Source organism: Prunus dulcis, chromosome 3 (genome assembly GCF_902201215.1).
Source record: "Prunus dulcis chromosome 3, ALMONDv2, whole genome shotgun sequence".
NCBI classification, from domain to species: domain Eukaryota; kingdom Viridiplantae; phylum Streptophyta; class Magnoliopsida; order Rosales; family Rosaceae; genus Prunus; species Prunus dulcis.
The window spans coordinates 22,719,477-22,745,886 of NC_047652.1; the positions used below are offsets into that span (position 1 = coordinate 22,719,477).

General features: G+C 38.4%; 3 protein-coding genes across 6 annotated transcripts; 1 reads left to right on the forward strand and 2 right to left on the reverse strand.

Annotated features, from left to right (window-relative positions):
- The first annotated feature begins 10,170 nt into the window (after nt 1-10,170).
- On the forward strand, nt 10,171-12,741 carry LOC117622370 (cytochrome c oxidase assembly protein COX11, mitochondrial-like). Of its 2 annotated transcripts, XM_034353022.1 has the most exons (8): nt 10,171-10,352; nt 10,432-10,562; nt 10,669-10,990; nt 11,088-11,140; nt 11,499-11,571; nt 11,681-11,785; nt 12,317-12,397; nt 12,473-12,741. In XM_034353022.1, the coding sequence occupies exons 2-8, from the start codon at nt 10,480-10,482 to the stop codon at nt 12,569-12,571; spliced, it is 816 nt and encodes a 271-aa protein (XP_034208913.1). In that variant the 5' UTR covers nt 10,171-10,352; nt 10,432-10,479; the 3' UTR covers nt 12,572-12,741. The 2 variants fall into 2 exon arrangements, with proteins under 2 accessions (XP_034208913.1, XP_034208912.1); XM_034353021.1 differs by having other exon boundaries at nt 10,171-10,562.
- Nucleotides 12,742-13,401: 660 nt separating this feature from the next.
- LOC117623495 lies at nt 13,402-16,179 on the reverse strand. Its single transcript, XM_034354498.1, has 3 exons — nt 15,958-16,179; nt 14,332-14,694; nt 13,402-14,252 (listed from the first exon to the last, which is right to left on the reverse strand). Exons 2-3 carry the CDS (start codon nt 14,683-14,685, stop codon nt 13,686-13,688), a joined length of 921 nt encoding a protein of 306 aa, XP_034210389.1. The 5' UTR covers nt 14,686-14,694; nt 15,958-16,179; the 3' UTR covers nt 13,402-13,685.
- Nucleotides 16,180-16,817: 638 nt separating this feature from the next.
- Nucleotides 16,818-25,328, reverse strand: LOC117621223 (DNA repair protein UVH3). 3 transcript variants are annotated; one of them, XM_034351572.1, is made up of 19 exons: nt 25,175-25,328; nt 24,836-25,086; nt 24,274-24,452; nt 24,076-24,193; nt 23,707-23,784; nt 23,505-23,632; nt 23,301-23,427; nt 22,823-22,900; nt 22,661-22,714; nt 22,331-22,515; nt 20,497-22,156; nt 20,200-20,394; nt 19,969-20,054; nt 19,429-19,723; nt 19,186-19,322; nt 18,996-19,080; nt 18,329-18,862; nt 17,489-17,774; nt 16,818-17,443 (listed from the first exon to the last, which is right to left on the reverse strand). In XM_034351572.1, exons 1-19 carry the CDS (start codon nt 25,260-25,262, stop codon nt 16,965-16,967), a joined length of 5,043 nt encoding a protein of 1,680 aa, XP_034207463.1. In that variant the 5' UTR covers nt 25,263-25,328; the 3' UTR covers nt 16,818-16,964. The 3 variants fall into 3 exon arrangements, with proteins under 3 accessions (XP_034207463.1, XP_034207461.1, XP_034207460.1); XM_034351570.1 differs by having other exon boundaries at nt 16,818-17,488; nt 17,534-17,774; nt 25,175-25,327; XM_034351569.1 differs by having other exon boundaries at nt 16,818-17,774; nt 25,175-25,327.
- Nucleotides 25,329-26,410: the final 1,082 nt, after the last annotated feature.

Here is a 26,410-nt window from a genome sequence, read left to right on the forward strand (position 1 = left end):
TTTTGATGCCTTGGAAGAAAACCGAGCCTCACCAATGGATGCAGAAAGGAATAATGAGGAAGGACAAGTGACTGAACATCAGCAAACTGCAGTAGAAGAAATGCAGACAGATCAGCCAGTACAGACTCCAGATTTACAGCTCAGGAGATCACAGAGACCTAAAAGGCCAGCCTTGTCAAATGACTACTTTGTTTACCTGCAAGAATCAGAGCATGACATCAATACTGAGGAAGACCCTGCAACTTTCAAACAGGCCATGGAAAGTGACAAAAGTTCACAGTGGTCTGCAGCCATGGAATCTGAACTAGAATCAATGAGCAAAAATTGGGTATGGAAACTAGTCATTTTGCCACTAGGATGCAAACCTATAGGATGTAAGTGGGTTTATAAAACCAAAAGGAATGCACAAGGACAGATAGACAGGTATAAGGCCAGATTAGTGGCAAAAGGTTACACACAAGAAGAGGGAGTTGATTACAATGAAACTTTTTCTCCTGTATCAACTAAAGATTCATTCAGAGTCATAATGGCTTTGGTTGCTCATTTTGATCTGCATCTTCATCAGATGGACGTTAAGACAGCTTTCCTAAATGGAGAACTGATTGAAGAAATATATATGAAACAGCCGGATGGTTTTGCCTCAAAAGGGGAAGAGAATTTAGTGTGCAAGCTGCAGAAATCAATATATGGTCTAAAACAGGCATCAAGACAATGGTATCTCAAGTTTGATGAAGTTGTTAAGTCCCAAGGCTTCATTGATAATCCATTGGATGAATGCATCTATATGAAATTCAATGGAAGGAATTTCATCTTCATGCTGCTATATGTGGATGACATTCTGCTAGCAAGTAGCAATCTGTCCATGTTGCATGACACTAAAAGGATGCTGTCAGATCATTTTGATATGAGTGATTTGGGAGAGGCAAACTATGTTCTTGGAATAGAAATCAGCAGGGACAGAGAAAGGAAAATGATCGGCTTATGTCAGAAGGCATATATTGAGAAAGTGCTTAGAAGGTTCAACATGGGAAACTGTACAGGATGTGATGTTCCCTTCTCAAAAGGGGATAAATTGAGCAGTGAACAATCTCCTAAAAATGAGCAAGAGAGACTGGAGATGAAGGACAAGCCCTATGCATCACTAGTAGGAAGCTTGATGTATGCACCACTAGTAGGAAGCTTGATGTATGCACAAGTCTGCACTAGACCAGACTTGGCATTCTGCATAAGTGTTCTTGGCAGATTTCAGTCTAATCCAGGCCAAGCACATTGGATTGCAGGCAAGAAAGTATTAAGGTATTTGCAGAGAACTAAAGAGTACAAATTGGTCTATAGAAAGGTTGAAAATTTGTAGCTGGAAGGATATGCAGATGCAGACTTTGCAGGATGCCAGGATACTAAGAAATGCACATCAGGAGTTGTTTTTCTATTTGCAGGTGCTGCAGTGGCATGGAAGAGCATGAAACAGCAGTATGTTTCAACCTCCACCATGCAAGCAGAGTTCTTGGCAGTTTATGAAGCCACTTCAATGGCAGTGTGGCTTAAAAATTTCATGTCCATGCTGAAAATTGTGGATTCAATACAGAGACCGATTCAGTTATGGAATGACAATACTGCAGCAGTGTATTTTGCACAAGGAAATAAGAGATCAAGTGGAATGAGGCATTTGCATTTAAAGTTCTTATCTGCGAAGGAAAAGATCAGAGATGGAGAGACTGCTCTAAGTCACATTGGCACAGATTTTATGATTGCAGACCCCTTGAATAAAGGGCTGCCTAATCATGTTTTTCACAGGCATGTGGCAAGCATGGGATTGCAATTCAGTTTTGATACCTAAAGTCAGTGGGAGTCAGTGGGAGCTAGAGTTCTTGCAGTCATGTTTTATTTTGATTTTGTTAACTAGTTCTATCTAGTCAGATTCTGTTTAAAGTAGACTTATTTGAATTGTTTTTATATAATGTTTTGCATTTACTGCTTCTGGATGACAAATAGAATAAAGGCCAAACTGTGATCATGCTAGCATTATGTTTTGCAGTTTGAATCTATGAATGAGTCATTAAAGGAGACCTTGGTAGTCTTAAAGGGTGAGCAAAGAACTGTTTTGTTTTTATTACACTTACAGAAAAACAAAAGGGTTCTCATTTTCAATCTAGTTGGATGCCTTATGTGTTTTGCAGGTTCATATATGTGATTATAAAAGTCTTGGATGTTATATATCCAGTGTACTTCGATAGTCCTCTATGAATTTTCAAAATGACAGTGGCTTGATAAAGGAACAAGAGAATTTTGAGTTCCACATGGCCATCAAGTGATGAGCAATAAGTCTGAATTGATTATTAGATCAAGTGGGAGAATGTAAGAAGGTTTATTGCCTTAAACCTACTGAAGTGATCTTCTAATCTATAAAGGATTGAAAGACTTATTGTTTATCAGGAACTCAAACCTATCTCGATTAGGTAGCCTTTACCTCAGTGTTTAATAAGGATAATGAAGGCTTAAAGGTTCCTAGTTCTACAAGGATTGGAATAGATTAGTTCTATCGCATGAAGGATATCTCTAAGTGTTTCCTGATGGGCAGGACACTTAGAGAGATGCATATATATAGAAGGCTCCCTCCTAGATCCGATACACACAACACAGCTAAACAGAAATTCACCCATCAGAGTTATAGCTATAAGGATCGGATTCTCAGGAGAAGAACTTCTATACCTTGCGCTGCAAATCTGTTCCAGCATCATCCAATCTGCGCCAGCACCATGTCAGACTCAGGTTAGTGTTGAACATGTTATGGCTTTAAAGAACTTACATCTACTACATAATAAAATCCACTAATCTCTTCAGTTTAATCAAATCAGAGTGATGCCATCATGATAGCACTATAGCTATTAAAAAATAATTAAATAAAAACTCTTCTAGTTTTGATGCAGACTATCAAACACATAGTCATACCTCCAAAATTTCATTTTTATGATAGAGTTTCACTTATTTGAATGAGTTACGGAAAAATATAATGCGGTATAAAAATGTGATTTGAATAACATGATTGTTGTTGTAAAGAAGAAACACGTGGAGCCCACATTTATGGGGCCCACAAAGAAATTAAGCAAAGACTTTGGAGGCTGCACACTCACGGATGTGTATTGTAGAATCACGGGGGTCATTTACAGCTGCCTATAAATAGAGAAGGAAGAAGAGAGAAAGAGGTGTGCAACGGAAGAAAGAGAAGAGGAAAAGGAAAGGAAGAGAGAGAAAAGGAAAAGGAAAGGAAGAGAGAGAAAAGGAAAAGGAAAGGAGAAGAGGAAAGAAGAGGGTAAGTAAGCAGAGAGAAAATTCAGTGAGCCACACATATTGTAAACACTATTGTAGTCATATTATTATATAGTGAAAAGTTACTGCTGCTGCTCTCCGAGGACGTAGGCGTAGCCGAACCTCGTTAAATACGGTGTCTCGTCTACTTTACATTTAGCTCAAAATCCACCACATATCTCAGGTTATTTTATAACACGTTATCAGCACGATAGTCTCTCCTTTTATTTCTGAAAATTTTCAACTCAACACTATGTGGTTATTTCTCTGTCTCCTCTCTGTTATATGTCTACTCTCACTTTACTACTACAACGACATGCAAACTTTCTTTTTTGTGTTCTCACAATTTCTATGTTGCTTAATCCATGCTTGTTTAATTTACTTCTTTGTAACGTAATTTGTAATTTCTATGTTATTTAATCAGTCCTGTTATTTTATGGTGGTGTAATTTTTTACCCATCGCGTTGTAATACAAATTATTGTAATAAAATGATGGTGTGATCTTAAAACCCATCTATTATATCTTGAATAGTGGCGCAGTTATATTGCCCACAATATATGATATATTATGCACTTCATATATATTATGTGGAGGTTTTTATCCCCACATTTAATTTTATTTATGGTATGGTGTAGGTTTATTACCCATACGGCAATATTTAAAGGGTGGTGCAGGTTTATCGTCCACGCCTTTGCTTCTATTTAAATGTATGGAGCAGAATTAGTGCCCATACAAGCACACTTACTTTACCGCACATTTAAGGTATGGTGCGGGATTAACGTCCATACAGCAAGTAATTTAATTCATGACAATTTATTTTTATCATCAATTAATATACCTGAATAATGAAATTCCTATTAATAAGTGGCTTAATGTTCCAGATCTCGAGCCTAAAGTTTTGGACAGCAAATTCATGACACTTTATTTTTATTAATATACATGAATAAAGAAATTCCAGATCTCGAGCCTAAAGTTTTGGACAGCAAATTCATGACAATTTATTTTTATCATCAATTAATATACATGAATAATGAAATTCCTATTAATAAGTGGCTTAATGTTCCAGATCTCGAGCCTAAAGTTTTGGATGGCAAATTTGGCAAAACTGGAGTTTGCTGCCTTGGACCTTTCCGGGGACAACTTTTTATCATGGGTCCTGGATGCCAAAATTCATCTCGGAGCCAATGGCCTCGGACAAACAATTGTAGATGAGAATGATGCTTCGCCTGAAGAGAATGCGAAGGCCATGATCTTTCTTCGCCGCCACATCCATGAAGCGCTGAAAAGCGAATATGTGGTGGTTGATGAACCGTTGGTTCTGTGGAAAGCTCTAGGTGAAAGATACGATCACCAGAAGACGGTGACTCTCCCAAGAGCTAGATACGAATGGACCCACTTGAGATTTCAAGATTACAAGTCAGTGTCCGAGTATAACTCGGCTATGCACAGAATTACCTCATTAATGAGGCTATGTGGGGAAAATATATCTGAGGAGGATATGCTCGAAAAAACTCTGAGCACTTTTCATGCTTCAAATGTCCCCCTTCAACAGCAATACAGACATAGCGGTTTCAAGAAGTACTCGGAACTTGTATCTTGCCTCTTGTTAGCTGAGCAGAATAATGAGCTCTTATTAAAGAATCACCAATCTCACCCAACGGGCTCAGCACCACTTCCTGAAATAAATGCTGCATCTCAGGAAGTGAATGCCACTTCATCTCGTGGTAGTATCCACAAACGTGGGCGATGGGGCAAGCGTGGCCACTGGCAAGGAAGTAGAAAAAATCGTGGTGCTCGTTCAGAGGGTTTAGGTCCAAGGAGTGGTCCATCCACGAATGGCAAAAATGCATCCCGTAATAAGGGAAAGTCACAGATGAGCCATGTGCCTAGAAATGTTGAAAGCCCTTGTCACAGATGTGGTGCAAAGGGACATTGGGTGCGCGCATGTCGTACGCCCAGGCATTTGGGGGATCTCTATCAAGCTTCACTTAAGAACAGGAAAGTGGAGATAAATTACATTGATCATGCTCCGCCAGCCACAGATGGCTCATCAGAAATATCACGTCAGCTAAACAAGACGCATCTAGATGTTTCTGATTTTGTTACTAAAAGAGGGAATGAAGGTTATGAGTCCGAATTAGATTAAATTCCTTAATGTACTATTTGTATTAGCTGTACTATTTGTATTAGCTGAAGTGTTGTTTAAATTTCAATCCAATAAAAGTGGTAATGTTGTCTTCTTTATTGATTTCAGCTTATTTTACTTATTTGGTGGCATGGATGTAAATTATGGATGCCCTCAAAACAAAGGCTATGGCAGAGATATTTGTCTCGCAGACATCGCAACTACTCATACGATCCTTCAAGATCGGAAGTATTTCTCAAAATTAATGCTTACAAAAGCAAAGGTAACAACCATATCAGGTCCTGCAAATCTGATTGAAGGCTCAGGAATAGCCCAAATTATGTTACCAAATGGAACAATACTGTCCATTCCAGATGCTTTGTATTCATCTAACTCTAGAAGGAATCTGTTGAGTTTCAAAGATATACGTTTGAATGGCTACCATGTTGAAACAAAGAAAGAGGAAAACATGGAATATCTTTGTATTACCTCCAGTGATACCCAAAAGCGTATATTGGAGAAGCTTTGTGAGCTCTCATCAGGGTTGTATTACACAACCATACGGACAATTGAGGCACATAGTATCATGGACCAAGAGTCCACTGGCTCAAATGCTTTTAAGCTTTGGCATGACAGGTTGGGTCATCCTGGATCCACCATGATGCGCAGGATCATCACCAACTCTAAAGGACATCCCTTATTGACTAAACACATTATGTTATCAAGTGACATCTTTTGCCGAGCTTGTTCACCAGGGAAGTTGGTGATCAGACCATCACAACCAAAGGTTGATGTTGAGTCTCCATCATTTTTGCAGAGAATTCAAGGGGACATTTGTGGACCTATTCATCCCCCATGTGGACCATTTCGGTACTTTATGGTCTTGGTGGACGCATCTACCCGATGGTCACATGTTTGTCTTTTATCTACTTGGAATATGGCATTTGCTAGGCTTTTGGCTCAGATAATTAAATTACGAGCCCAATTCCCAGATTATCCCATTAAGTCAATCAGACTCGATAATGCTGGTGAATTTACATCTCAGACTTTTGATGACTACTGCATGACACTGGGCATAGATATTGAACATCCTGTTCCCCATGTGCATACTCAAAATGGCTTGGCAGAAGCTTTAATTAAACGCCTTCAATTGATAGCACGCACTTTGCTAATGAAAACAAAGTTGCCAGTTTCTGCTTGGGGATATGCCATTTTACATGCAGCATCACTTGTGCGATTGAGGCCCGTTGCCAACAATCAATGTTCTCCAATACAACTCGTATTGGGAAATCAACCAAACATTTCACATTTAAGAATTTTTGGGTGTGCAGTATATGTGCCCATTGCACCACCGCAACGCACTAAGATGGGCCCTCAACGCAGATTGGGAATTTATGTTGGTTTTGATTCACCATCTATCATCAAATACTTAGAACCCCTGACGGGTGATATTTTTACCGCACGATTTGCGGATTGTGATTTTGATGAGACAATCTTCCCACCATTAGGGGAGAAAAATCTGTGTCTAAAGAACAAGGCAAACTCATTCCTGAAAAACGACATGAATTATCATGGAATGTATCCACATTGTCTCATCTCGATCCTCATACTGCTAAATGCGAAAACGAAGTGAGAAGGATCGTTCACCTCCAAAGTATTGCAAATCAGATGCCAGATGCATTTAATGATGCAGCAAAGGTGGCAAAATCTCATATCCCAGCTGCAAATGCACCCGCACGGATTGATGTCCATAATGGACAAAGCAATGTGCCAGCAAATGGTTCATCTACTGCACGCCTAAAACGTGGCAGACCACTAGGCTCAAAGGATTCAGTTCCTCGAAAGAGGAAGTTGATGGACAAAATGAATCCAAATGAAATAAATAGAGAGCCCACAATTCATAATTCAAATGCCCCCAAAGAGGGACAGGTACTTCTTGACAAGGAAAACGTCATTGGTGAGACAAGTGCCCCTGGAGTGGCAACCGTACCTGAAAGTCAAGAAATCTCCATAAATTATACGTCCATTGATGAATTGTGGAGTAGAAATGAGATGATCATCGATGATATATTTGCATTCTCAGTGGCTGCTGAAATCATAAAAGATGATGATATTGAACCGTGCTCTATTAATGAATGTACACAGAGGCAAGATTGGCCTAAGTGGAAAGATGCAATCCAGGCAGAATTAAATTCTTTGGAAAAAAAGAGTGTTTTTGGACATATTATTCCAACTCCACCCAATGTGAACCCTGTAGGTTACAAGTGGGTATTTACAAGAAAGCGCAATGAGAAAAATGAGATCTCAATGTATAAAGCGCGACTCGTTGCGCAAGGTTTTTCACAAAGGCCTGGAATTGATTATATGGAAACGTACTCTCTAGTAATGGACACAATTACATTCCGTTACCTAATAAGTTTGGCGGTTTCAGAAAAACTTGAAATGAGACTCATGGATGTCATTACCGCATATTTGTATGGAGAATTGGATACAGATATATACATGAAAGATCCAGAAGGATTCAGGTTGCCTGAAGCAGCCAGAAATAAACCACGGGGCATGTTCTCAGTTAAATTGAGAAGATCATTATATGGGCTAAAACAATCTAGAAGAATGTGGTACAATCGTCTCAGTAAGTATTTACTGAAGGAAGGATACACAAATGATCCTATTTGCCCATGTGTGTTTATTAAGAAATCAAAGTCTGGATTTGCGATAGTGGCAGTATATGTCGACGACATGAATCTAATTGGAACTTCTGAAGAGCTTCAAAAGACAGTTGATTATCTCAAACGTGAGTTTGAAATGAAGGACCTTGGAAAAACAAAATATTGTCTTGGCTTGCAGATTGAGCACAGTGCTAATGGAATTTTGGTGCATCAATCAACTTATACTGAGAAAGTATTGGAACGGTTTGGCATGGATAAAGCCCATCCACTTAGCACTCCAATGGTCGTTCGATCGCTTGACACTAAGAAAGACCCATATCGTCCAAAAGAGAATGATGAAATGGTCCTTGGTCCAGAAATACCATATCTTAGTGCAATAGGTGCTTTATTGTACCTAGCACAATGTACCAGACCAGACATATCATTCTCAGTCAATCTGTTAGCAAGGTACAGTTCTGCTCCAACATGGCGACACTGGAACGGCATCAAACATGTTCTACGATACCTTCGTGGGACAACAGACATGGGGTTATTCTATTCCAGTGAATCGACCAATGCCCAGAGTATTATTGGTTATGCTGATGCAGGATATCTCTCTGATCCACATCAAGGACGATCACAGACTGGGTATGTATTTACATGTGGAGGAACTGCGATCTCATGGCGCTCAACAAAACAAACATTAGTGGCCACATCTTCTAATCACTCAGAAATACTTGCCCTCCATGAAGCCAGTCGTGAATGCGTTTGGTTAAGGTCGGTAATCCATCACATCCGAAACACATGTGCCCTACCCTCAACAACAGACACTCCAACAATTCTGAATGAGGACAATGCAGCTTGTATTGCTCAGATCACAGGAGGATATATCAAGGGTGACAGGACCAAGCATATATCACCAAAGTTTTTCTATACACATGAGCTCCAGAAAAGTCAAGAAATCAAAGTCAGACAAATCCGTTCAAGTGATAACCTGGCAGATCTCTTCACTAAATCATTGCCGAAATGTACATTCCAAAAGTTAGTGCATGACATCGTATTACGATAACTCTGCAAGCAATCAAATTGGAGCATGCAAAAATCAGGGGGAGCATTCGAAACTCCTCTAACATAGGACATATCCACGTTGTACTCTTTTTCCTTCGCTTAGGTTTTTTCCCACTAGGTTTTTCCAAGCAAGGTTTTAATGAGGCAACCAATCTAGGGACATGTGGGGGAGTGTTGTAAAGAAGAAACACGTGGAGCCCACATTTATGGGGCCCACAAAGAAATTAAGCAAAGACTTTGGAGGCTGCACACTCACGGATGTGTATTGTAGAATCACGGGTGTCATTTACAGCTGCCTATAAATAGAGAAGGAAAAAGAGAGAAAGAGGTGTGCAACGGAAGAAAGAGAAGAGGAAAAGGAAAGGAAGAGAGAGAAAAGGAAAAGGAAAGGAGAAGAGGAAAGAAGAGGGTAAGTAAGCAGAGAGAAAATTCAGTGAGCCACACATATTGTAAACACTATTGTAGTCATATTATTATATAGTGAAAAGTTACTGCTGCTGCTCTCTGAGGACGTAGGCGTAGCCGAACCTCGTTAAATACAGTGTCTCATCTACTTTACGTGCAGCTCAAAATTCGCATATATCCTAAGGTTATTTTATAACAATTGTATCTATTTCTCCCTATATCATTTTTAACTTATCTATATATATAAAGCAAAAGGCAGAGAATGGTGAAACATTCAAAATACCAGAAAATACCCTTGGTTAATGCAAACATTAAGAATTCAAATTATTAATTAAATGAGGATAATACAGTAAATTCATATTTTTCATATTTAAAAAAAGAAAAAGAAAAAGAAAAAGAAAAAGCAGATAATGGATCCTATTTTTAGGGAACACAACTACCCATTATCTTTTTTAATTCTAAAATAAATTTAAATTTTTTTAAAAAAAAGCCTTTTGAAGGCGCGAAAGCGCGTGCAGGGAGGCTAGTATAAATAAATAAAATTCAAGGTTACTCCGCTTCCGTATATGAATATGACACGTCACGCGAACTCGCATTAGTGGCAGCTGCCCCCCAATTCTCAAACAATTCGCTCCAAAATGAAAATCTCAGACGCAACCACGCCTTCCGTTTCCCAACCGCAAAACCCTAGACTCGTTATTTCGACGCGCTCGGTCTATTTGCGAATTCTTCGACCTCTACCAAATCTCAAATCGCAATCTGTTTCTCCTTCCGAGCTCCGAGAACTTGTTGGGAACGGGTAAAGACGACGGGAGGCATTGTCAGATTGCAAGGTTGAATTTTGCAGAGTCGTCTTCTTACTTTCTCTTTGGTTGCAGATATGCTGCCAGTAGTGAATATCAAGTGACTTCTGGCACTCTTCAAACATGTCATGGTCAAGGGTTTGCAAAAGAGCCCTTCCGCTCTCGCCTTACTTCAAGAACTCACAGCATTTCCCTTGTGAATCCAGGTATGTTGCTTGCTTACAAAAATGTTGTTAAAGCAGAGAACTTGATGATTTCCTTCTGCCTTTGGCATGAAATTTGAATGTTAATTGTTAATGGATGATGATCCAGATGCATACCCAGTTATAATTTCATTGGAGGTAGTAGTAGCAGTGCATATCAGAGGCATTTTAGCCATGATAGGACTGTTTGGGGCTTCAAGCTCGGCTCTTTTGAAAAGTGCGGTCAGCTTCCATCACTGGCTTCTCAATCTTTGTTGAGAATCGAGCGACCCTATTCTTCTCAGGCTACCGCACAACAGAAATCACGCAAGATGCTGTTGTACCTTACGGGTTTGGTTTTTGCAATGGTGGCAAGCACTTATGCAGCTGTTCCTCTCTACAGAAGATTCTGCCAAGCTACTGGGTATGGAGGCACTGTCCAACGCCGTGAGGTCTGATTCTTTTAGCTCATTTGGCCTTTAATAATTTGTTTGTTTTTTCCCCAATTTGATTGATTACAACAAGACCTTACGGTTTTGCTTTCTGCAGAGTGTTGAGCAGAAGATTGCTCGGCATACTAAGGATGGCACAGTCACTACTAGGTCTGCTTTCTGCTTCAAAAGTAGCTTGTCCTCTTCTTATGTTTTCGCAGTTATTAAATCCTTATTTTTTGTTCTCCTGTTGATTTATCCTCTCCACCACAAGCCTAAGATATTAATAAACGAATGTTTGCTAGGTTACTACCCCTGTCCTAATTACACTAGTTCCACTCAACTTCAAAAGTTTTTATGTAAACCTTTGTTTTGTTTTTATCTTATTAAAACTTATTAATCTTGTAATTTAAAAAAAAATTATATTATTCTTTTCTGAAAAGGTGTTATTCTCCAAGATGTATCATTCTATGACTTTGATTAAATGAAGTTCCCAGCATTGATTTTTCCATATGATAACCTCCTGCAGGGAGATTGTGGTGCAGTTCAATGCTGATGTGGCTGATGGAATGCAATGGAAGTTTATTCCTACACAAAGAGAGGTTTTTCTCATACATTATGTTTATTTATTATTGTTATAGCTGATTTTTCATAGTAAAGGACCTCTCTACAATTTTGATGCTTTACTAATTCTTGCTTTATTTCTGGAAGATAAGGGTCAAACCTGGAGAAAGTGCACTTGCTTTTTATACCGCTGAAAATCGAAGTTCAATTCCAATAGTTGGTGTCTCTACGTATAATGTTACCCCTATGAAGGTACTGCTCGATTTTTCTTTCTCTTAGTGTCTTGTCATGTGGGTTCTAAATGGATTGCTTGACTCTGCGATGAACAGTATTTTAATATGTTATTTTTATTTGTTTCATAAACCTTTATTATCTAGCTCTCATGTAAATGAGTTGTTGATTTATTTTTACTTTAGATGTTGATTATCTTTGGAGGTTTAATGGTCTAAAATGTTAGCATCTTGAATAGAATGTTTAAGGGAGTCCGAGAGAGTTATATAACCTTAGACTTCGTAATTTGTCCAGAGAGTTGTATATCGTGTTGTAGCTAATTTTGAAAGATATCTTGGGCATGCAGTTAATTGGCAAAAAGAAAAGAAATTTCCAAGCTTTATTTTCCAATATATAATAAGTTGAAAGCTTGCTTGTAGGAGGCTTATGTATTCAAATTTAGAATGCTTGACTAGCGATAATTGTTGTTTTCCTTTTTCCTGTGAAGTATTTCATAGCTATTTTTCTAGAAAGTGATCTGTCATAATGATTTCTGCTTATTTTTATTTTCAGGCTGCAGTTTACTTCAATAAAATACAGTGTTTTTGCTTCGAGGAGCAGCGCCTTCTTCCTGGGGAGCAGATTGACATGCCTGTAAGTAGTGTTCTGTAAATCAGTAATTGTTTTCTGAGCAAAACCATTCTACTAAAAGACCTCTTACTTTTGCAGGTGTTCTTTTATATCGACCCTGAGTTTGAAACGGATCCAAGAATGGATGGCATCAATAACATAATTTTGTCCTACACATTTTTCAAGGTTTCAGAGTAATAAAGATGATCTGCCATTTCAATAATTGTGAAGATGGTTCACTATGTAAGCGACCAGACTGAAATCATCAAGGAAGAAAGAGAACAACAAAAGAGCATTCTATATCAATATTTGGTGTTTTTAAAAAAAAAATTTTAAAATTCATATTTATTACAGATCATGTTTCCTCAGTAGGTTGCATTTTAAAATGTATGCACAAATAAAGGAAGATCTTGAAATGCTTTTAGAAACAGAATGTAAGAACCTTGTTTCATGCAAAATTAACCCGGGAAAGTCACTTGGCTATAAATCATTGAAGTCAATAACTGGCAAAAGCGCAAGCGATGATACTAAATACGGTGCTAATTATTCGGTTGGGTCAACTCCATTCAACTTCACCAATGGGGTGTTTGTTGGATTGCAAGCCTTTAGTGCGCTCTTAAGTGGTCGTGAGTTTAAATCCTTATGATATCTGTGCGTTTCCTAACTTAAGAAAACCCTCCATTCAACTCCATAATTCATGATTCGAATTAGTTTTACTCAAAATAGAATTCGTTTATGCATTTAATTATTATTAGTTTAAATGTTTTGATTTGTGTTAACTTTTGCATGAATGATCCTTTAATGAACACTAAAAATATGATCGGTTTTTGACGAAAAAGATGAACCAAAACTGGGTTTACTCACTTCACCAACCAATGCAAACTTTTTAGGTTTCAACTAAAAAAAAAAAAAAGGACAATAAATAATTGAAAGGCAATTTAGGGGGAAACAAAATGCAGAGGCAATGAAAAAAATTAATTCATGACATAATTGAATGATGAAAGAAGAGGAGGGGAAGGTACACCAGCTATTCCAAGTTTACAAAAAAGATCACATAAATGGTGAAATCAAGGAATCGTCTGGATCCTACTACAATCTTAAGCTTGCAAAAGATGCAGCAAGAAGGTGAAAATGTCTCTAAATCCTGGCTGCTAGCCACAATTCTATTGATCATGCGGATATCTAATATCTATACAGACACCTCCCAAAACACAGACCACAGGTGATTTAGTATGTGTAAACACCCAGCATACAAGTCTTCTTGTAAAAATAAGAACTATATACCAAAAGGCCCCACAATTGGGGTCGACATTTACTTCCACCACCAGAACTGTCTAAATAAGTATAATTTTCTCATTTGAGCATTGTATGCCATAAAAGCTCGAGCTTTGACTGGGTCAGCATTCAAATACTCAAATGCATACATCTGCTTAGCCTCTTCCAAACCATCAATTTCCATCACAGCCTGTAGTAGTTCAGAGGCATCAATAGAGTATTTGCTTTGCTCCATTGCATCAGCCAAGCGACGAATGCTTGATGCCACAGCCATCATTGCATCCTGAAGGGCTTCTGAGCCACGAGGGCGTTTTGGAAGTTGTCTAAGGGGCTGGATCAGAGGGGGGTCTTGACTACCATCTGGCATCTTGGTATACTCATCTGGTCCACTATATGACTCTGTTCCATCTGTCTCACTTAGGTCATCGGAGCTTGGAGAAAGAAATGAGGCAGAATCATCTTCACAATTCTTCATGTCACTTGGATGGCCTCCATCCTTCATCTTAGCCCAGCGACTAGGGGCTTGATAATTTCCACATACAATTTTTAGTTCATCATACATCTCTATCTGCTTCCCTTGAATCCCTCTTGCGTCAGGGTGTGCCTATTTATTGAATTGACAATATCACTAATATGCACACTATAAATAAAAGCACGAGAAATAAAAGAAGAAAAAGACTCACTGCGATGTATCTCTTCCAAAGCTCTTCATTGTCACACTCAATCATCTTTGTACTCGGATTCCACCTGAAACCATCTTGACTAAGCATATCCTTCATTGCCTTATACCTCTTCTTTATGGTCTTAAGACGATTAATGACTTTTTGATTGTTTAAATTTAAGTTAAAACGAGAGTTCACAGCAATACAAGCAGCAGTGTAGGCATTTTCATTAAAGCACTTGTCAATTTTGTTTCCGTTTCTAGCTTGAACAGCAAGGGCATCAATTAAACACTTATCCATTGCAAGTGACCAAACAACGTTCCTTCCTTTGTGCTTCAAATCCCTTCTCTGCCTATGGAGGTCATAATGATCCATTTCCAACTCCTAAAATAAATTAATAACAATCAAATAAGAAGCCAGTTGTTTGGTGCTATATGAAAGAATATGGTGAACATAAACGTGGGATGTAGTTATAATGCAATCTTGAGGAACTCCAAGGGTATCAACATGCATAATGCAGGAAATGAAATAAAAACAATGCACAATGTTTTTCAAGATCAATTACTACTTGCGTTTTCACCCAGCAATAATCTCCTGAATTGGCCACCAAGATGCCAATTTTTGACCTACCTGCATATATATCAAAACAGAATACCCACTTCGACTGCATTTTATTAGTAAAAGTTATAATAACGATTAATATGGCAATGCTATATGACAATTCGAAACCAACATGTGTTCTATCACATGATTTCATAGAGTAGGGATTTTGAATGCATGCGTTCTATAAACAGATGTGATGTGTTTGTGGGTGTGAATGAGAGAGAAATAGTCCCCTTCTATTGAGGGATCCCTCAAATAAAATTGAGGGACGCCCTTTAGGGTACCCTACAATTTTTTTCTCAATGATCCAAACCATCTATTTTTTAGGTCTTCATTCATAGATCATCCTTACAAAAAATTAGACAAATCGGAAACCGTTTCGACATCCAATTGTTTCTTACAAAATCAATGAACACGGTGCTTCAAGAAAATGCTAAAATTTCAATAACTTAATTGAGTGGTCAAGTGATTTTTTGTAGAGATGATCTTTGAATGAGTATCTACAAAATAGACGGTTTGGATTAGTGAAATACAATCCGGAGTGGGGCTTACAAGGGGTGTCCCTCAAATAAGCTTATTTGAGGGATCCCTCAATGGAAGCTCTCTGTGGTTCTAACTACTCAGATTAAACTGACTCAAATGTCATTGCAGGCTACCATAATTTTGAGATAGCAACTACCCAGAATTTCAGGTTGGAATTCATATTAGTCACAAATGAATATGCTTCCACCTAAAGAAAATAAATTCATATGAATTGGTGGTGACTTCAATCTCTTTTCACAAGCAGAAAGTCATTACATATTTGCTTAAGCATAGAGTTAGAACAAAAACCAAATGAACCGATGAAAGATCATCCAACTACATGGAAGAATTTCATAGTACCAAAAGAAGAACCAACAAACCCACTTCCAAATTCAAGCAACGAGAATAATTGTTATAACAAGAACCCAAAATGCACTCACTCACAGTGATAGACTGTAACTTGTAAGCATACGTAAAAATATACATTTATATAGACAGATTGAGAGAGAGAAAGAGAGAGACCTGGGTCAATGGAGAGAGGAAGTAGCGATCTCTGGAGGAGTGGAGTTCTCTCGCCGGTCAGATTGCCGATTCCGACTGCATCTGATCGCCGGGAGATGCAAAGACGTCGTTAAGAGGAGGAATGAGGACTACTGTCACACTTCATTTGGGAGATTAGGGTTTTTTTATTTTCTATTTTTCCCTCGAGAAGACGTTGGAAAAATTTTCCCGAGCTACACTTTCTCGAAAACCAAACGCCTACAGGAGAAAAGAACATTTTGGTCGTCCGCTAACGTACGCAAGAGTTTGTGAAATTTGCAGGAAGGCCCTATCATGAAGTGCCACGTATACGACAAGACAAATCTTACCAAGTACTAGTTGCTTTTAACAATTTCGACCAAAAAGAAAACAAGTTGCTTTTAGCAAAATCCTGAACGCACGATTTGTATCTGACAAAACAGTAAACAGCCCCTATTCTTTTATTTTTTTTTATTTTTTCGGTGGACGAAAGTAAACAGCCCCAATAACAATAAGGATTTTGCTCTACCAAGATGTTGGGCCAAAGATATACCCCAAACCAAGACGCAAGACAACCGATGTGGGCCTCAAAGAAGGCCCAAAAAGGTAATCGGGCAAGCAAAACGGCTCAATTATTTTACGCTGGCAAACCTTTGGGCCTACTAAAATATTTGAGGCCCCTGAAATTACCAGTTTTACCCCAACCCCACACATGATATTCATGGGTGGGTTTTGGGTCCTTGGATTTTCTTTTTCGAATTACGTGAAGGCTAAATTGGTATTCTCAGCAGTTGGTGTCTGCAGAATTACCACAAATATAAATAGGCCTAAACCGGCCAGTATGTAACCGAGCCAGGTAAAGCTCATAAAATGAGTATGAAATTGGGCTCCACTAAAAATAGGCCTGACATCAAATGCGCCTTAATGCCAGACCACAATGATGATTACATAAATGCAGATAATCACAGAATGACGCAGACATATTTTTACAGAATTAATTATGCATAGCCTCAGGTCTGCCGCCTTTTTTTCCTGAGGAAAGGCATTGCACTTAGAGCTCCTACCCCTACGGATGGCTGTCCAGAATTATCTACAGTATTTTCCTGCAGTAACACGCTCAACTTCGAATGATCGTCATTCTTTGAAGCTATTTCATCATTTATACTTTGTTCAGCATCATATGCACCTGTCCTTTCACAACCTTCAAATCCTTGTAAAGGTCTTTTGGTGCCAACGCTGGATTGAACTGAAGCATTACCAAAATCAACTTTATTGACATAGCCGGAGAAATTGGGAAGGTCGGAATCTTCAGAGGCAGCAGCTGTAGCTTGTACACCAATTTCATCTCGGTCATTACCAATCTGACCATCTCTGCAAAGCCTCCCTCCCATCTTAAGGTAGTCTTCAGAAACCTCAGCCTCGAAAGAAGGATCATGGTGTTGGCTGAGACCAAGTTCACCAGTTTCATCTTCATCAGGGCAGAACCCACCTCCTGCAAGTTCACCAGTTTCATCTTCAACAGGGCAGAACCCACCTCCTGCAAGTTCACCAGTTTCATCTTCAACAAGGCAGAACCCACCTCCCGTTTCAAGATAATCGTTACACAGGCCCGCATTAGGAGACAAGTTCCCTGCATTCTGCTGTTTCTTCTCACTGAAACGAGAAGAACCTTCCTCGCATTTACCTTCGTCCCAGGAAAGAAGTTGTTCCCCTGACTCTTCATTGGAACATTTTGTATCACAGTGATCTAGTGGATCATCAACATCATCATTTTCTAAGTCATTGACTCTGTAATTTACAGGCTTCCGCAAACGCCCCGACTGAGAACATGAAATCCAAAAAAAAAAAACACAGGAAAAATTAAAGAAAGAAGAAATCGACATACATTAGATTCTTCAATATGATACAGATCTCAGGTAGTCATCTAAATGCATGATGCAGCACCATGTTGAACTCACCAAAGGCATGGTGACACTCAACTCATATGGATGCTCACACTACTCATCATGACACCCAAAGGAGGATTGAATGCACAAAATTACACCATTTGACTGACCATGTTCAGAATCTTCGAACTAGATAGTAATAAGTTCGACGGATTATGGTAGTTTCATGATAATATTAGTTCTTTATTTAGTAAGTAAAACCTTTAGCCAGGAGGAACAAAGAAACAGCAATCTAGGAAACAAAACCTTTAGCCAGGCCAGGACTAGAATTTTGCCAGGGTGGATTAGTGGCACAGTTTAGCTCATATATAAAGATGCTCTGAACCAAGTCACAAATCAATAAGAATCAGTGGCCTACGAAGTATTTCAATAATCAAGTTCTTTATATAGTTCAACCAAAATAAAGATAAAGAAAATGTGAAGCTTACCCTGCGCACTTCTCCGGACCCTTCTACTGTCTCCATATGAAGGTCCATCCCATCATCATCATCATCATCACCCTTACTAGAGCTGGTTTCAGATGCTTCAGCACTGGGATTTTCTTTTCCCTTTCCTCTTCCCAATACCTTCCTACCTCTTCCTCTGCCTTTTCCATTTGCATGCAATCTTCTATTAGTTGTTCGTGCCATTTCAGCAGGCTTTGGTCGGTCAGATGGAACAGGCACTTCAGTGGTCCTCCTTTTCCTCAACTGCTTAATAGTTGACTTTCCTTTAGAATTTCTCTGATCTCTAAAAACACCTTTCTCTGTTCCCTCTGACAGTTTCTCTGATTTGTCACCCCCAGGTTCATCAGTACTTATGCTTCCCTTCTTTCTACTTCTAGAAACTTCTTGAGCAGCATCATCTATCAATTCTGAAGATTGATTTCCAGCGATACCTTTAACAGCTTTCTTGATTCTCTTACTACGAATTCTTGCAAATCTTTCATTAAACGTGTAAAAAGCTTCCAGCCGCAGTTGAGTCTTCACCAAACAAGTAACAAAATGATGTCATGATCTACTTTCACAATAAATAATTGACACAAAACAAAGCTTGCTAAAATACAATGGACATGCATGTGTGTGTGCACAAGAGAGAGGGGTTTAAGTAACCTACCTCGCGTTTGACGTACTCCTTCAGAACGGGTATTAGCAATTCATCTGCCTTCTGGGTACCCCAACCAAACTTTTCCCAACATAATCTACATACAAACAGAGTTTATCAGAAAAACAGACATTTTATGTGAATAGAAAGGAAGCACCCTATTATTAGCCATAAACAACCCTCATGTTAGGTGAGAACTCACTTGCGAAGAACAAAATGATCTGGCTTTCCCCATGTGAAGGGCTCAGTTGATTTGTCCACCTGTGGACAAGTATAAGCAACACTAACTGCTTCACTTGGAAAAGAGGAGGGAATATGCCAATTTTTGCTCACTTTCCTCTGCATAAGATAAAATATGAGCATCCAAAGATGAGGAATATAATTCGTTTACAACTTAAATATTCAGAGGAAAAGCCTAACGCAGGAAACAGGGTAATGTAATTACATGCTTATCCATGAAAGTTTGCTTTATTTCTTCAATAAGATCAGCTGACTGCTTGTGCTCTTGACCGGGACAATTATTTTGGTCAAATGCAGAGACTTCTTCCTTGTTGCTCTGTGAATTGATATCCTTATCCCCAAACTTAGACCCCCTTTTCTTTGCACTTGATCCCGTTTCACCATCAAACTTCCCTAGAATGGTAGGATCTGGTGATTCAATCCAATCCCGGAATTTATGGAGGCCATCCTCCTCAGGAAATGCATTTACAACTTCAATAGCATTGACAATGCCGATCCCACTACAAAAGAAAAACAAATAGATTCTAAATCACCACCAAATTGAGAAACCCCAAGAATTCCAAACCTCTATAGTTGTGAACAACAATAGATTGTGTAAATTCTATAACTCCCGAAGTAGGTCCAATTCGCAACACGAATCTTTAGTTATTAACCATATATAGTTCCAAAAAGCTAAATCCACAAGGATGGAGCACCACTCCCAACATTTCCTAAGGACAAAAAACTTAATAATGCAACAGTTTACCTAACTCCTTCAGTATAATCACTTCCAAGAAGAAGTGCCATACGAATTAACTTCTCTCTGCTTAGGCCAAGCTCCTTCTCAACGTCCTGACAAAAGAAAATTGTATGAGCATAATATGCATTGCATCTTCTAATTCGTAAATTAAAGAAAGAACAGAATTCAGGTTTCTGACCAACTGAATTTATGAAATGGGAAAACAAGAATGTCATGTAATTCAATAGAATCCCAGACCTTCATGAAATATGTCTCAACATATTTACGATCGTCAAATATATTTTTGTACACACTTTGCGCCCCAAACAAGAACACATCGGAGTCATCAGTCACAACACCATCAACAAGGTTTGTAAGTTCCATATATGCACATTGGGCTTCTGCTTCCATCGGCGCAATAATGTAGGGTATACCGAACATTTGCAGTAGCTCCTACAAAAGTAAGTTACATAAAGATGCCAAGTCATTTATTTCTAAGAACAAATGTTCTGCTGATGGAAAAGCCATACAGATAATGACAAAATTTAACCACACCTGACATTCAGTGAACATCTCACTGCTGACTGATTCTACATTACGTTCAAGCCTTCTCTGCTCATCTCCCAGATTCGTACATTCTTGGCCGAGAATTAGCATTTCCTCCTCCAAATTAGCCTCTGTGGCTTCAACACGTGCATTCGCATCACTGTTGAGTGAAGATTTGTCCCAACTGTGCTCACTTTCCTGAAAAAAATTGTCATGACTCTTTTCCTTAACCCATGTTTTATCAACATCACAATCATTTGTTAGTTTTTCTGTCAACGACCCCGTTAAGGCAGCTGGGTTAGCCATCTCAACTATATGACATGATGGCTCAGCTTCAATTTCATTCTTCTGATCATCAACCCAATTGGTAGCATCACAAGACAAGGCATCAAAAGAATGAGCTTTATTTTTTTCTAAGGTATTGGGCAAGGTAGATAAACTGTCATCCTCATTGAAAGTACCCAAGACTTGTTCAGTAATCATATGGACCTCCTTTGTTCCTGACGGAGTAACAGATTCAGCGCATTGCATTCCTCCACAGAAATTTTCCCTTTCACTTACATTCTGTATTGTTTGTGCTGGAGGAGAATCCAAGTCTGTAACGCTTTTCATCTTTTTGACTCCATCAACAATATCGCAAGATGATTCATTTTGTCGCTTACCAATTTTCCCGACCAAAACTGCCTCAACTATCTTAGTTTCTCTATCAATAAATTCAGCACCTTTATGAGCCTCTCCTCCAAAAGATTGCAACTTTTCCTCTGCAGATGATGCATAAGCACACTTCTCATCCCCAATATCCTCAAGACTTCTCCTTATTGCCTCCTGAAAATTAGCCTCTTCTTCAAAATAACCTTTGGAAACTGTTTTCCCACACTCATGAGGAAAAGATGAGGTATTTTCTGTAATACCACAAACTCCTTCCTCCCATTCCACTTCACTGTCATCGCTCATGTTGCCTTCCACACAAGGCACCTTACTTTTCACTTCAACAGTTCCTTCCTCCCAGTCACAGTCTGAATCAGAACCAGAAGATTGTTTTCTTAATATATCATTAGCATTAGTAGTTACAGCATTTCCTGCCACTAAAGAAGCAAAAAGATCATCATCACCATCAAAAGACTTGCTCTCCCCACCGTCTTCAATAGATATTTCTATAGGAGTTTCAAGTTTTAATGTACACTGATTATTTCTGTCATTCAAGCTATTATCACCAACTGAGGATTCCAAAACCTTCTTTTGACCAGGATGACTTCTCAACACACCAGTGTCAATGGAATCAACATTATCACCGCATGATGTTTCTATGAATTTTCTACTACTACAAGAACTTTTTGAAATGTCAATGTCTCTTTCATTGAGCAAATTCCTAGTGTTGATTATCTTGTTTGTATTTGTTTTCTCCTGTTCAATCTCCTTCATCAAATCCAAGTTCCTTTGTAAATCACGGGTCATACGGATCCCCATAGCTCTCACTCTACTGACTCGAAGATGGCCCCTCTCATCCAAATATGTCTCAATGTTGTCATCAAAAACACTTGTGGATTCGTCTGGGGTTGCTCCAGTCACATTATTTGTAGACGGAACACTGTTCCTGAAATTTGAAGGATGCTCTTTTGGTGCTTGTTGCTTATCTCCATTTTTATCAGCTCTTGCAGATGCAAGTACTCTGACACAATTAAGCATAAAAACCCACAAAGTCATTACTCAGAATAATACATAGTCAAAAGATCAAAAATAAAATATAAAAACATAAGAGTTCATTAGAAGCCAACCAATGCAACAAAATTTGCAACTGGGCTATATCGTCTTGTAGTTAAAGAGAAAAACTGTGACTACTCACTGTTTATCACCAGTAAATGATGAAGAAAAGATAAACTCTCTGTGAGCCTCAGAGGCTATCCGTGAGCTATGGACACCACTAACCCCCCTCCCAGCAGCAGCTTTCTGTACTTGATCTATCTCGCGACGGAAAGCAACAGTTTTAAGATAAGATTGTATTTGTAGCTCAGAGAACTTTCCAGGATCCTAAATGCGCATAAGAAGAACCCATGAAAAGACATCCATAAAATTCAAAAAATAGAACCTTATTTAAGTGAAGCAACTTATCCTCAATAGGAGCTCCAATTAAAACATATGTATTACATGACTTAACAATTAAATAGGAACCAACCTTTTTGACTTTTTGATACTTTTGTCGGTTTTCTGCCATCAACCTCTCTCTAATCTAAGGGGGAAATAATCAACGACTGACATCAGAATGAGTATTGCAAAGATTGAAAGCTAATACCCATAACCTAACAAGAAGGCATAACCAGCATAAACAAAATCTTACTTGAACAAGAAGATCGAGTTGCATTGATGGGGGCAATGCAGCTAATACAGCTGGATCAACTTTACCATGCATTTCTGGCTGCAAGATAGTTTATAATATATACAACCGTACATTAATTTAACAGAGTAAAGAAATCCCATTATAAATAATAACACTTAATTAAACAGAGTGAATAAATCCCATGATTAATTAATAACACTTAAGGCATTAGATCTAACAGAGCCATGAGGAATAATCATGATTGCCAAGTTGATTAAGTCATCCTGACAGAGTATAGAGCTACAATACTCAGCTCCAATGATTTTAACTTACTAGGTAGTTAACATATGAACGTGTACCAATGATTTTAACTTAATAGATTACATCCTTAGATAATATCCTTGTTTCATTAAACCTGAGTGTTACATTGGATTTGGTCCTTGGATATCTATTAACAGCATACCAGTATCATCTTTTGATATAAATATCAAGGGCATACCAGTATCATCTCTTCATCATCATCGCCATCTTCATCAACATCCTCCTCAACAATAATAGAAGCAGTTGATGTTGACGCGTTATTAGTTGCACCAGCATCCTCCTCTGCCGCAATAGATGCAGCAATCCTAAATTTAAATTCAAAGAATCAATAAAATCATGAAAATACATGCTTAAATAACTCCTTCATGTTATATACAATTACATTTCATCTAGCTTTTCTTGATTGCAACTCCTTGAGACCACTTCGCAGTTTTCTAAATTGATTCCCACCATCTCAGTTTGATCTGACATAATCTTCTTACCCTTAGCCTCATTATCCTGCTTATTTGACTAGTCACAAAACCGTTCATCAGTTCTCTCAGCTTCATTCTCTGAAATCACAAACAACAACTATGTATACTTACTTGCAAAAGAAGTCCAAGTTGCATGGATGGAGGCAAATTAGCTAATACAGCTGGATCAACTTCACCGTTCATCTCTGGCTGCAAAATAAATGGCATGCAGCAACCACATTACATTTCCACATAAGTAAAAGCTACTGCTAAGCACCCATGACTGAGCCCTAAATCTCAGACCCATAGAGAGGAAGTCTTAATTTTCCAGTTATGGGATTTGAGTAAACTCCCAAATATTCTATAGACCAAAAATGAAACACCAAAAAAAATCCAGATCATCCATTTTTATGTAATATGCACTACACTGGGGGCCGCTCTAGGTTGCTCTGAAAATTCCAATTCACACGCAGTAAATTTCATCAGTCTTGTAGAACTCACTAGTATCATCTCTTCATCATCTTCTTCGCTATCCTCCTCACAAGGAACAGCGGCAGTAAATTTTGATGCATTCTTTGCTAAACCCCCTTCTTCCTCGGCCTGAATAGATGCTGCCAACCTAAAATAATAATAAAAACAGTCAAAATCATAAATCATACAAATTAATCCACTAAGACCGCGACTGTGTTCTCAGCTTACATTTCATCCAGCTTTTCCTGGTTGCTACTCAGCAAGGCCATATCATTTTTTTCTAAATTATCATCTCCCATCCTACCAGTTTGATCTGGTAGACTTTGCTTACCCTTGGCATCATTCTTTTGATTCTGCCTCTGGTTCTTAATATCCTCAGCCAAGACTTTCAGCTTCATAGCCTTAAGCTATCAACAACAACCAAATATAGATAAATCAACTGGAACTAAAGCAAACCATCAACAACAGAAATATATACTATTTATTTTCAACTACCTAGTCTTCATAAGCAGTTCAAGCTATAAACAAACGACAGCACAATAATTCTTCAACAAGAAAAGAGATCTGTAAACATAAATAACCTTGCACACCAAATTACAATCAAAATAAATTCAAATCCACATAATTCAAATTATAAGTCGAACAAATAGACAGGAAAGATCACTCTACAACTCCCACCACCAATCTTGCACACAAACCCTAACTCACACCCAAATTTCCAACATCACATTCTACAATTCCTATGAAGCAATTCAAAACAATGAAAAGACAAATTGCAGATAATACTAACATGATTGAGAAGCAATTTCTCGGCAGTCTTGCGAAGCTTGGACTGGGCGTTCTCCCGCTGTCTTCTTCGAGCGATCACAGTGCGGCGCTTGAGGGCTGGGGTTCCGCCATCGAATACAAAGACGGGCTTGGTCCGCAGGTACAGTAGCTTGCAAATTCGACGAAAGAAGCCGAGTACATGCGCGTTGCGAACCATCTCTCCCTTCTCGTCCCGCATTGCCTTCATAAACTGCACCATCCATATGCTCGCATCTGCCCAGTGAAACAGACGAAATAGATTAGCAAGGTGATTTTCTCATATCGAAAATAGGGTTAGGGTTCGGAGAATGGGTGGGTGTACCGATGGCGAGTCTTCTTCCGGCTAGGGTTTCGACGGACACGCGGCGGCCGACGGGGGCCAGTAGTTCCCATAGACCGTGGACGCCCATTCTGTGTATTGCTTGCTGAGGACGCTTCTGCTGACAGACAGTTTTGTCATGGCCGCGCGCGAGGAAAGCAAAATGAGAGAGGCTGCGTGAGTCGGTGGGAGCAAAATGCACGAACCGACGTCGTATATAAGCAGTACATAAGTTGAATAAACAAAATTCCGTGCCGAACTGTAAAATATTTTCTAATAAGACAAACTAGCCAGGGAGAGATTTTAAAAATAAATAAATATAAGTTTAGTATCTTTAGGTCCAATAAAATTTTCTTTTCAGTAATTACATAATATCTTAACTTTATTTAATTACTCTCATCTGTAATTATATTTCAATAATTTTTTTTAATGAATAATTAAATATTTTAATTCACATCATAAATTATATTACTTAATAAATGGAAATTATTATTTTTAATTTTTAATTTAATCAAATATTTAAATACTAATTATTCACTAATTAAATAGTAATTAAAACATAACTACTAAATAACTTAATTAAAAAAGAGAAACCAAGATTATGCTATTTTAAGGGTATAGCCGGGCGGCTATACTTATAAAATCTTCTATTTACAGAGTACAGCCGCACGGCTATACCTTTAAAATATTCTATTTAAAGCTTATGGCCGCGCGGCTATACCTCTAATATTCTATTTATAGTGTATAGGCGGGCAGCTTTACTTCTAAACTAGAGTACAGCCGGACGGCTATACTATTTAAACAGAAATGTAAAGCCGCGCGGCTGTACGCTTAAAATATCCTTTTTTAAATTTTCTCGCGCGGCTATACTATTTAAATATTAAAATATATTCAAAGAGTATAGCTGCTCGGCTATACTATTTAAATATTATAATATATTCAAAGAGTAGCCGCGCCGCTGTGCTGTTTAAATATTATAATATATTCAAGGAGTATAGCCGCGCGGCTATACTATTTAAGTATTCTAATATACTTAAAGAGGATATCCGCGCAGCTATACTACTTAAATATTTTGAATGTATATATAAAGTCGTTTCCACCCGACAAGACCACAAAATTTTGGGGCATTTTTTACTGATCAAAAGTACAATATACCACACCAAACACATATAGATTAGGCTAATTGGTGGCCCGTTTTTATAGATTAGATTAATTTAAAGTGATTTACCCTATCGCTTT

What these genes read in the sequence shown, in the direction of transcription:
- LOC117623495 (XM_034354498.1), bottom strand. Translation starts at nt 14,685, where the DNA reads ATGGATCATTATGACCTCCATAGGCAGAGAAGGGATTTGAAGCACAAA. An exon ending in TTTGGAAGAGATACATCGCA is followed by an intron (nt 14,253 to 14,331) that starts GTGAGTCTTTTT and finishes TTCAATAAATAG; the next exon opens with GCACACCCTGACGCAAGAGG.
- LOC117622370 (XM_034353021.1), top strand. Translation starts at nt 10,480, where the DNA reads ATGTCATGGTCAAGGGTTTGCAAAAGAGCCCTTCCGCTCTCGCCTTAC. An exon ending in GCACTGTCCAACGCCGTGAG is followed by an intron (nt 10,991 to 11,087) that starts GTCTGATTCTTT and finishes TGCTTTCTGCAG; the next exon opens with AGTGTTGAGCAGAAGATTGC. An exon ending in ATAATGTTACCCCTATGAAG is followed by an intron (nt 11,786 to 12,316) that starts GTACTGCTCGAT and finishes TTTTATTTTCAG; the next exon opens with GCTGCAGTTTACTTCAATAA.
- LOC117621223 (XM_034351569.1), bottom strand. Translation starts at nt 25,262, where the DNA reads ATGGGCGTCCACGGTCTATGGGAACTACTGGCCCCCGTCGGCCGCCGC. An exon ending in AACTTGGACTTCTTTTGCAA is followed by an intron (nt 23,633 to 23,706) that starts GTAAGTATACAT and finishes TTTTGTGACTAG; the next exon opens with TCAAATAAGCAGGATAATGA. An exon ending in AACTCGATCTTCTTGTTCAA is followed by an intron (nt 22,715 to 22,822) that starts GTAAGATTTTGT and finishes TTTCCCCCTTAG; the next exon opens with ATTAGAGAGAGGTTGATGGC.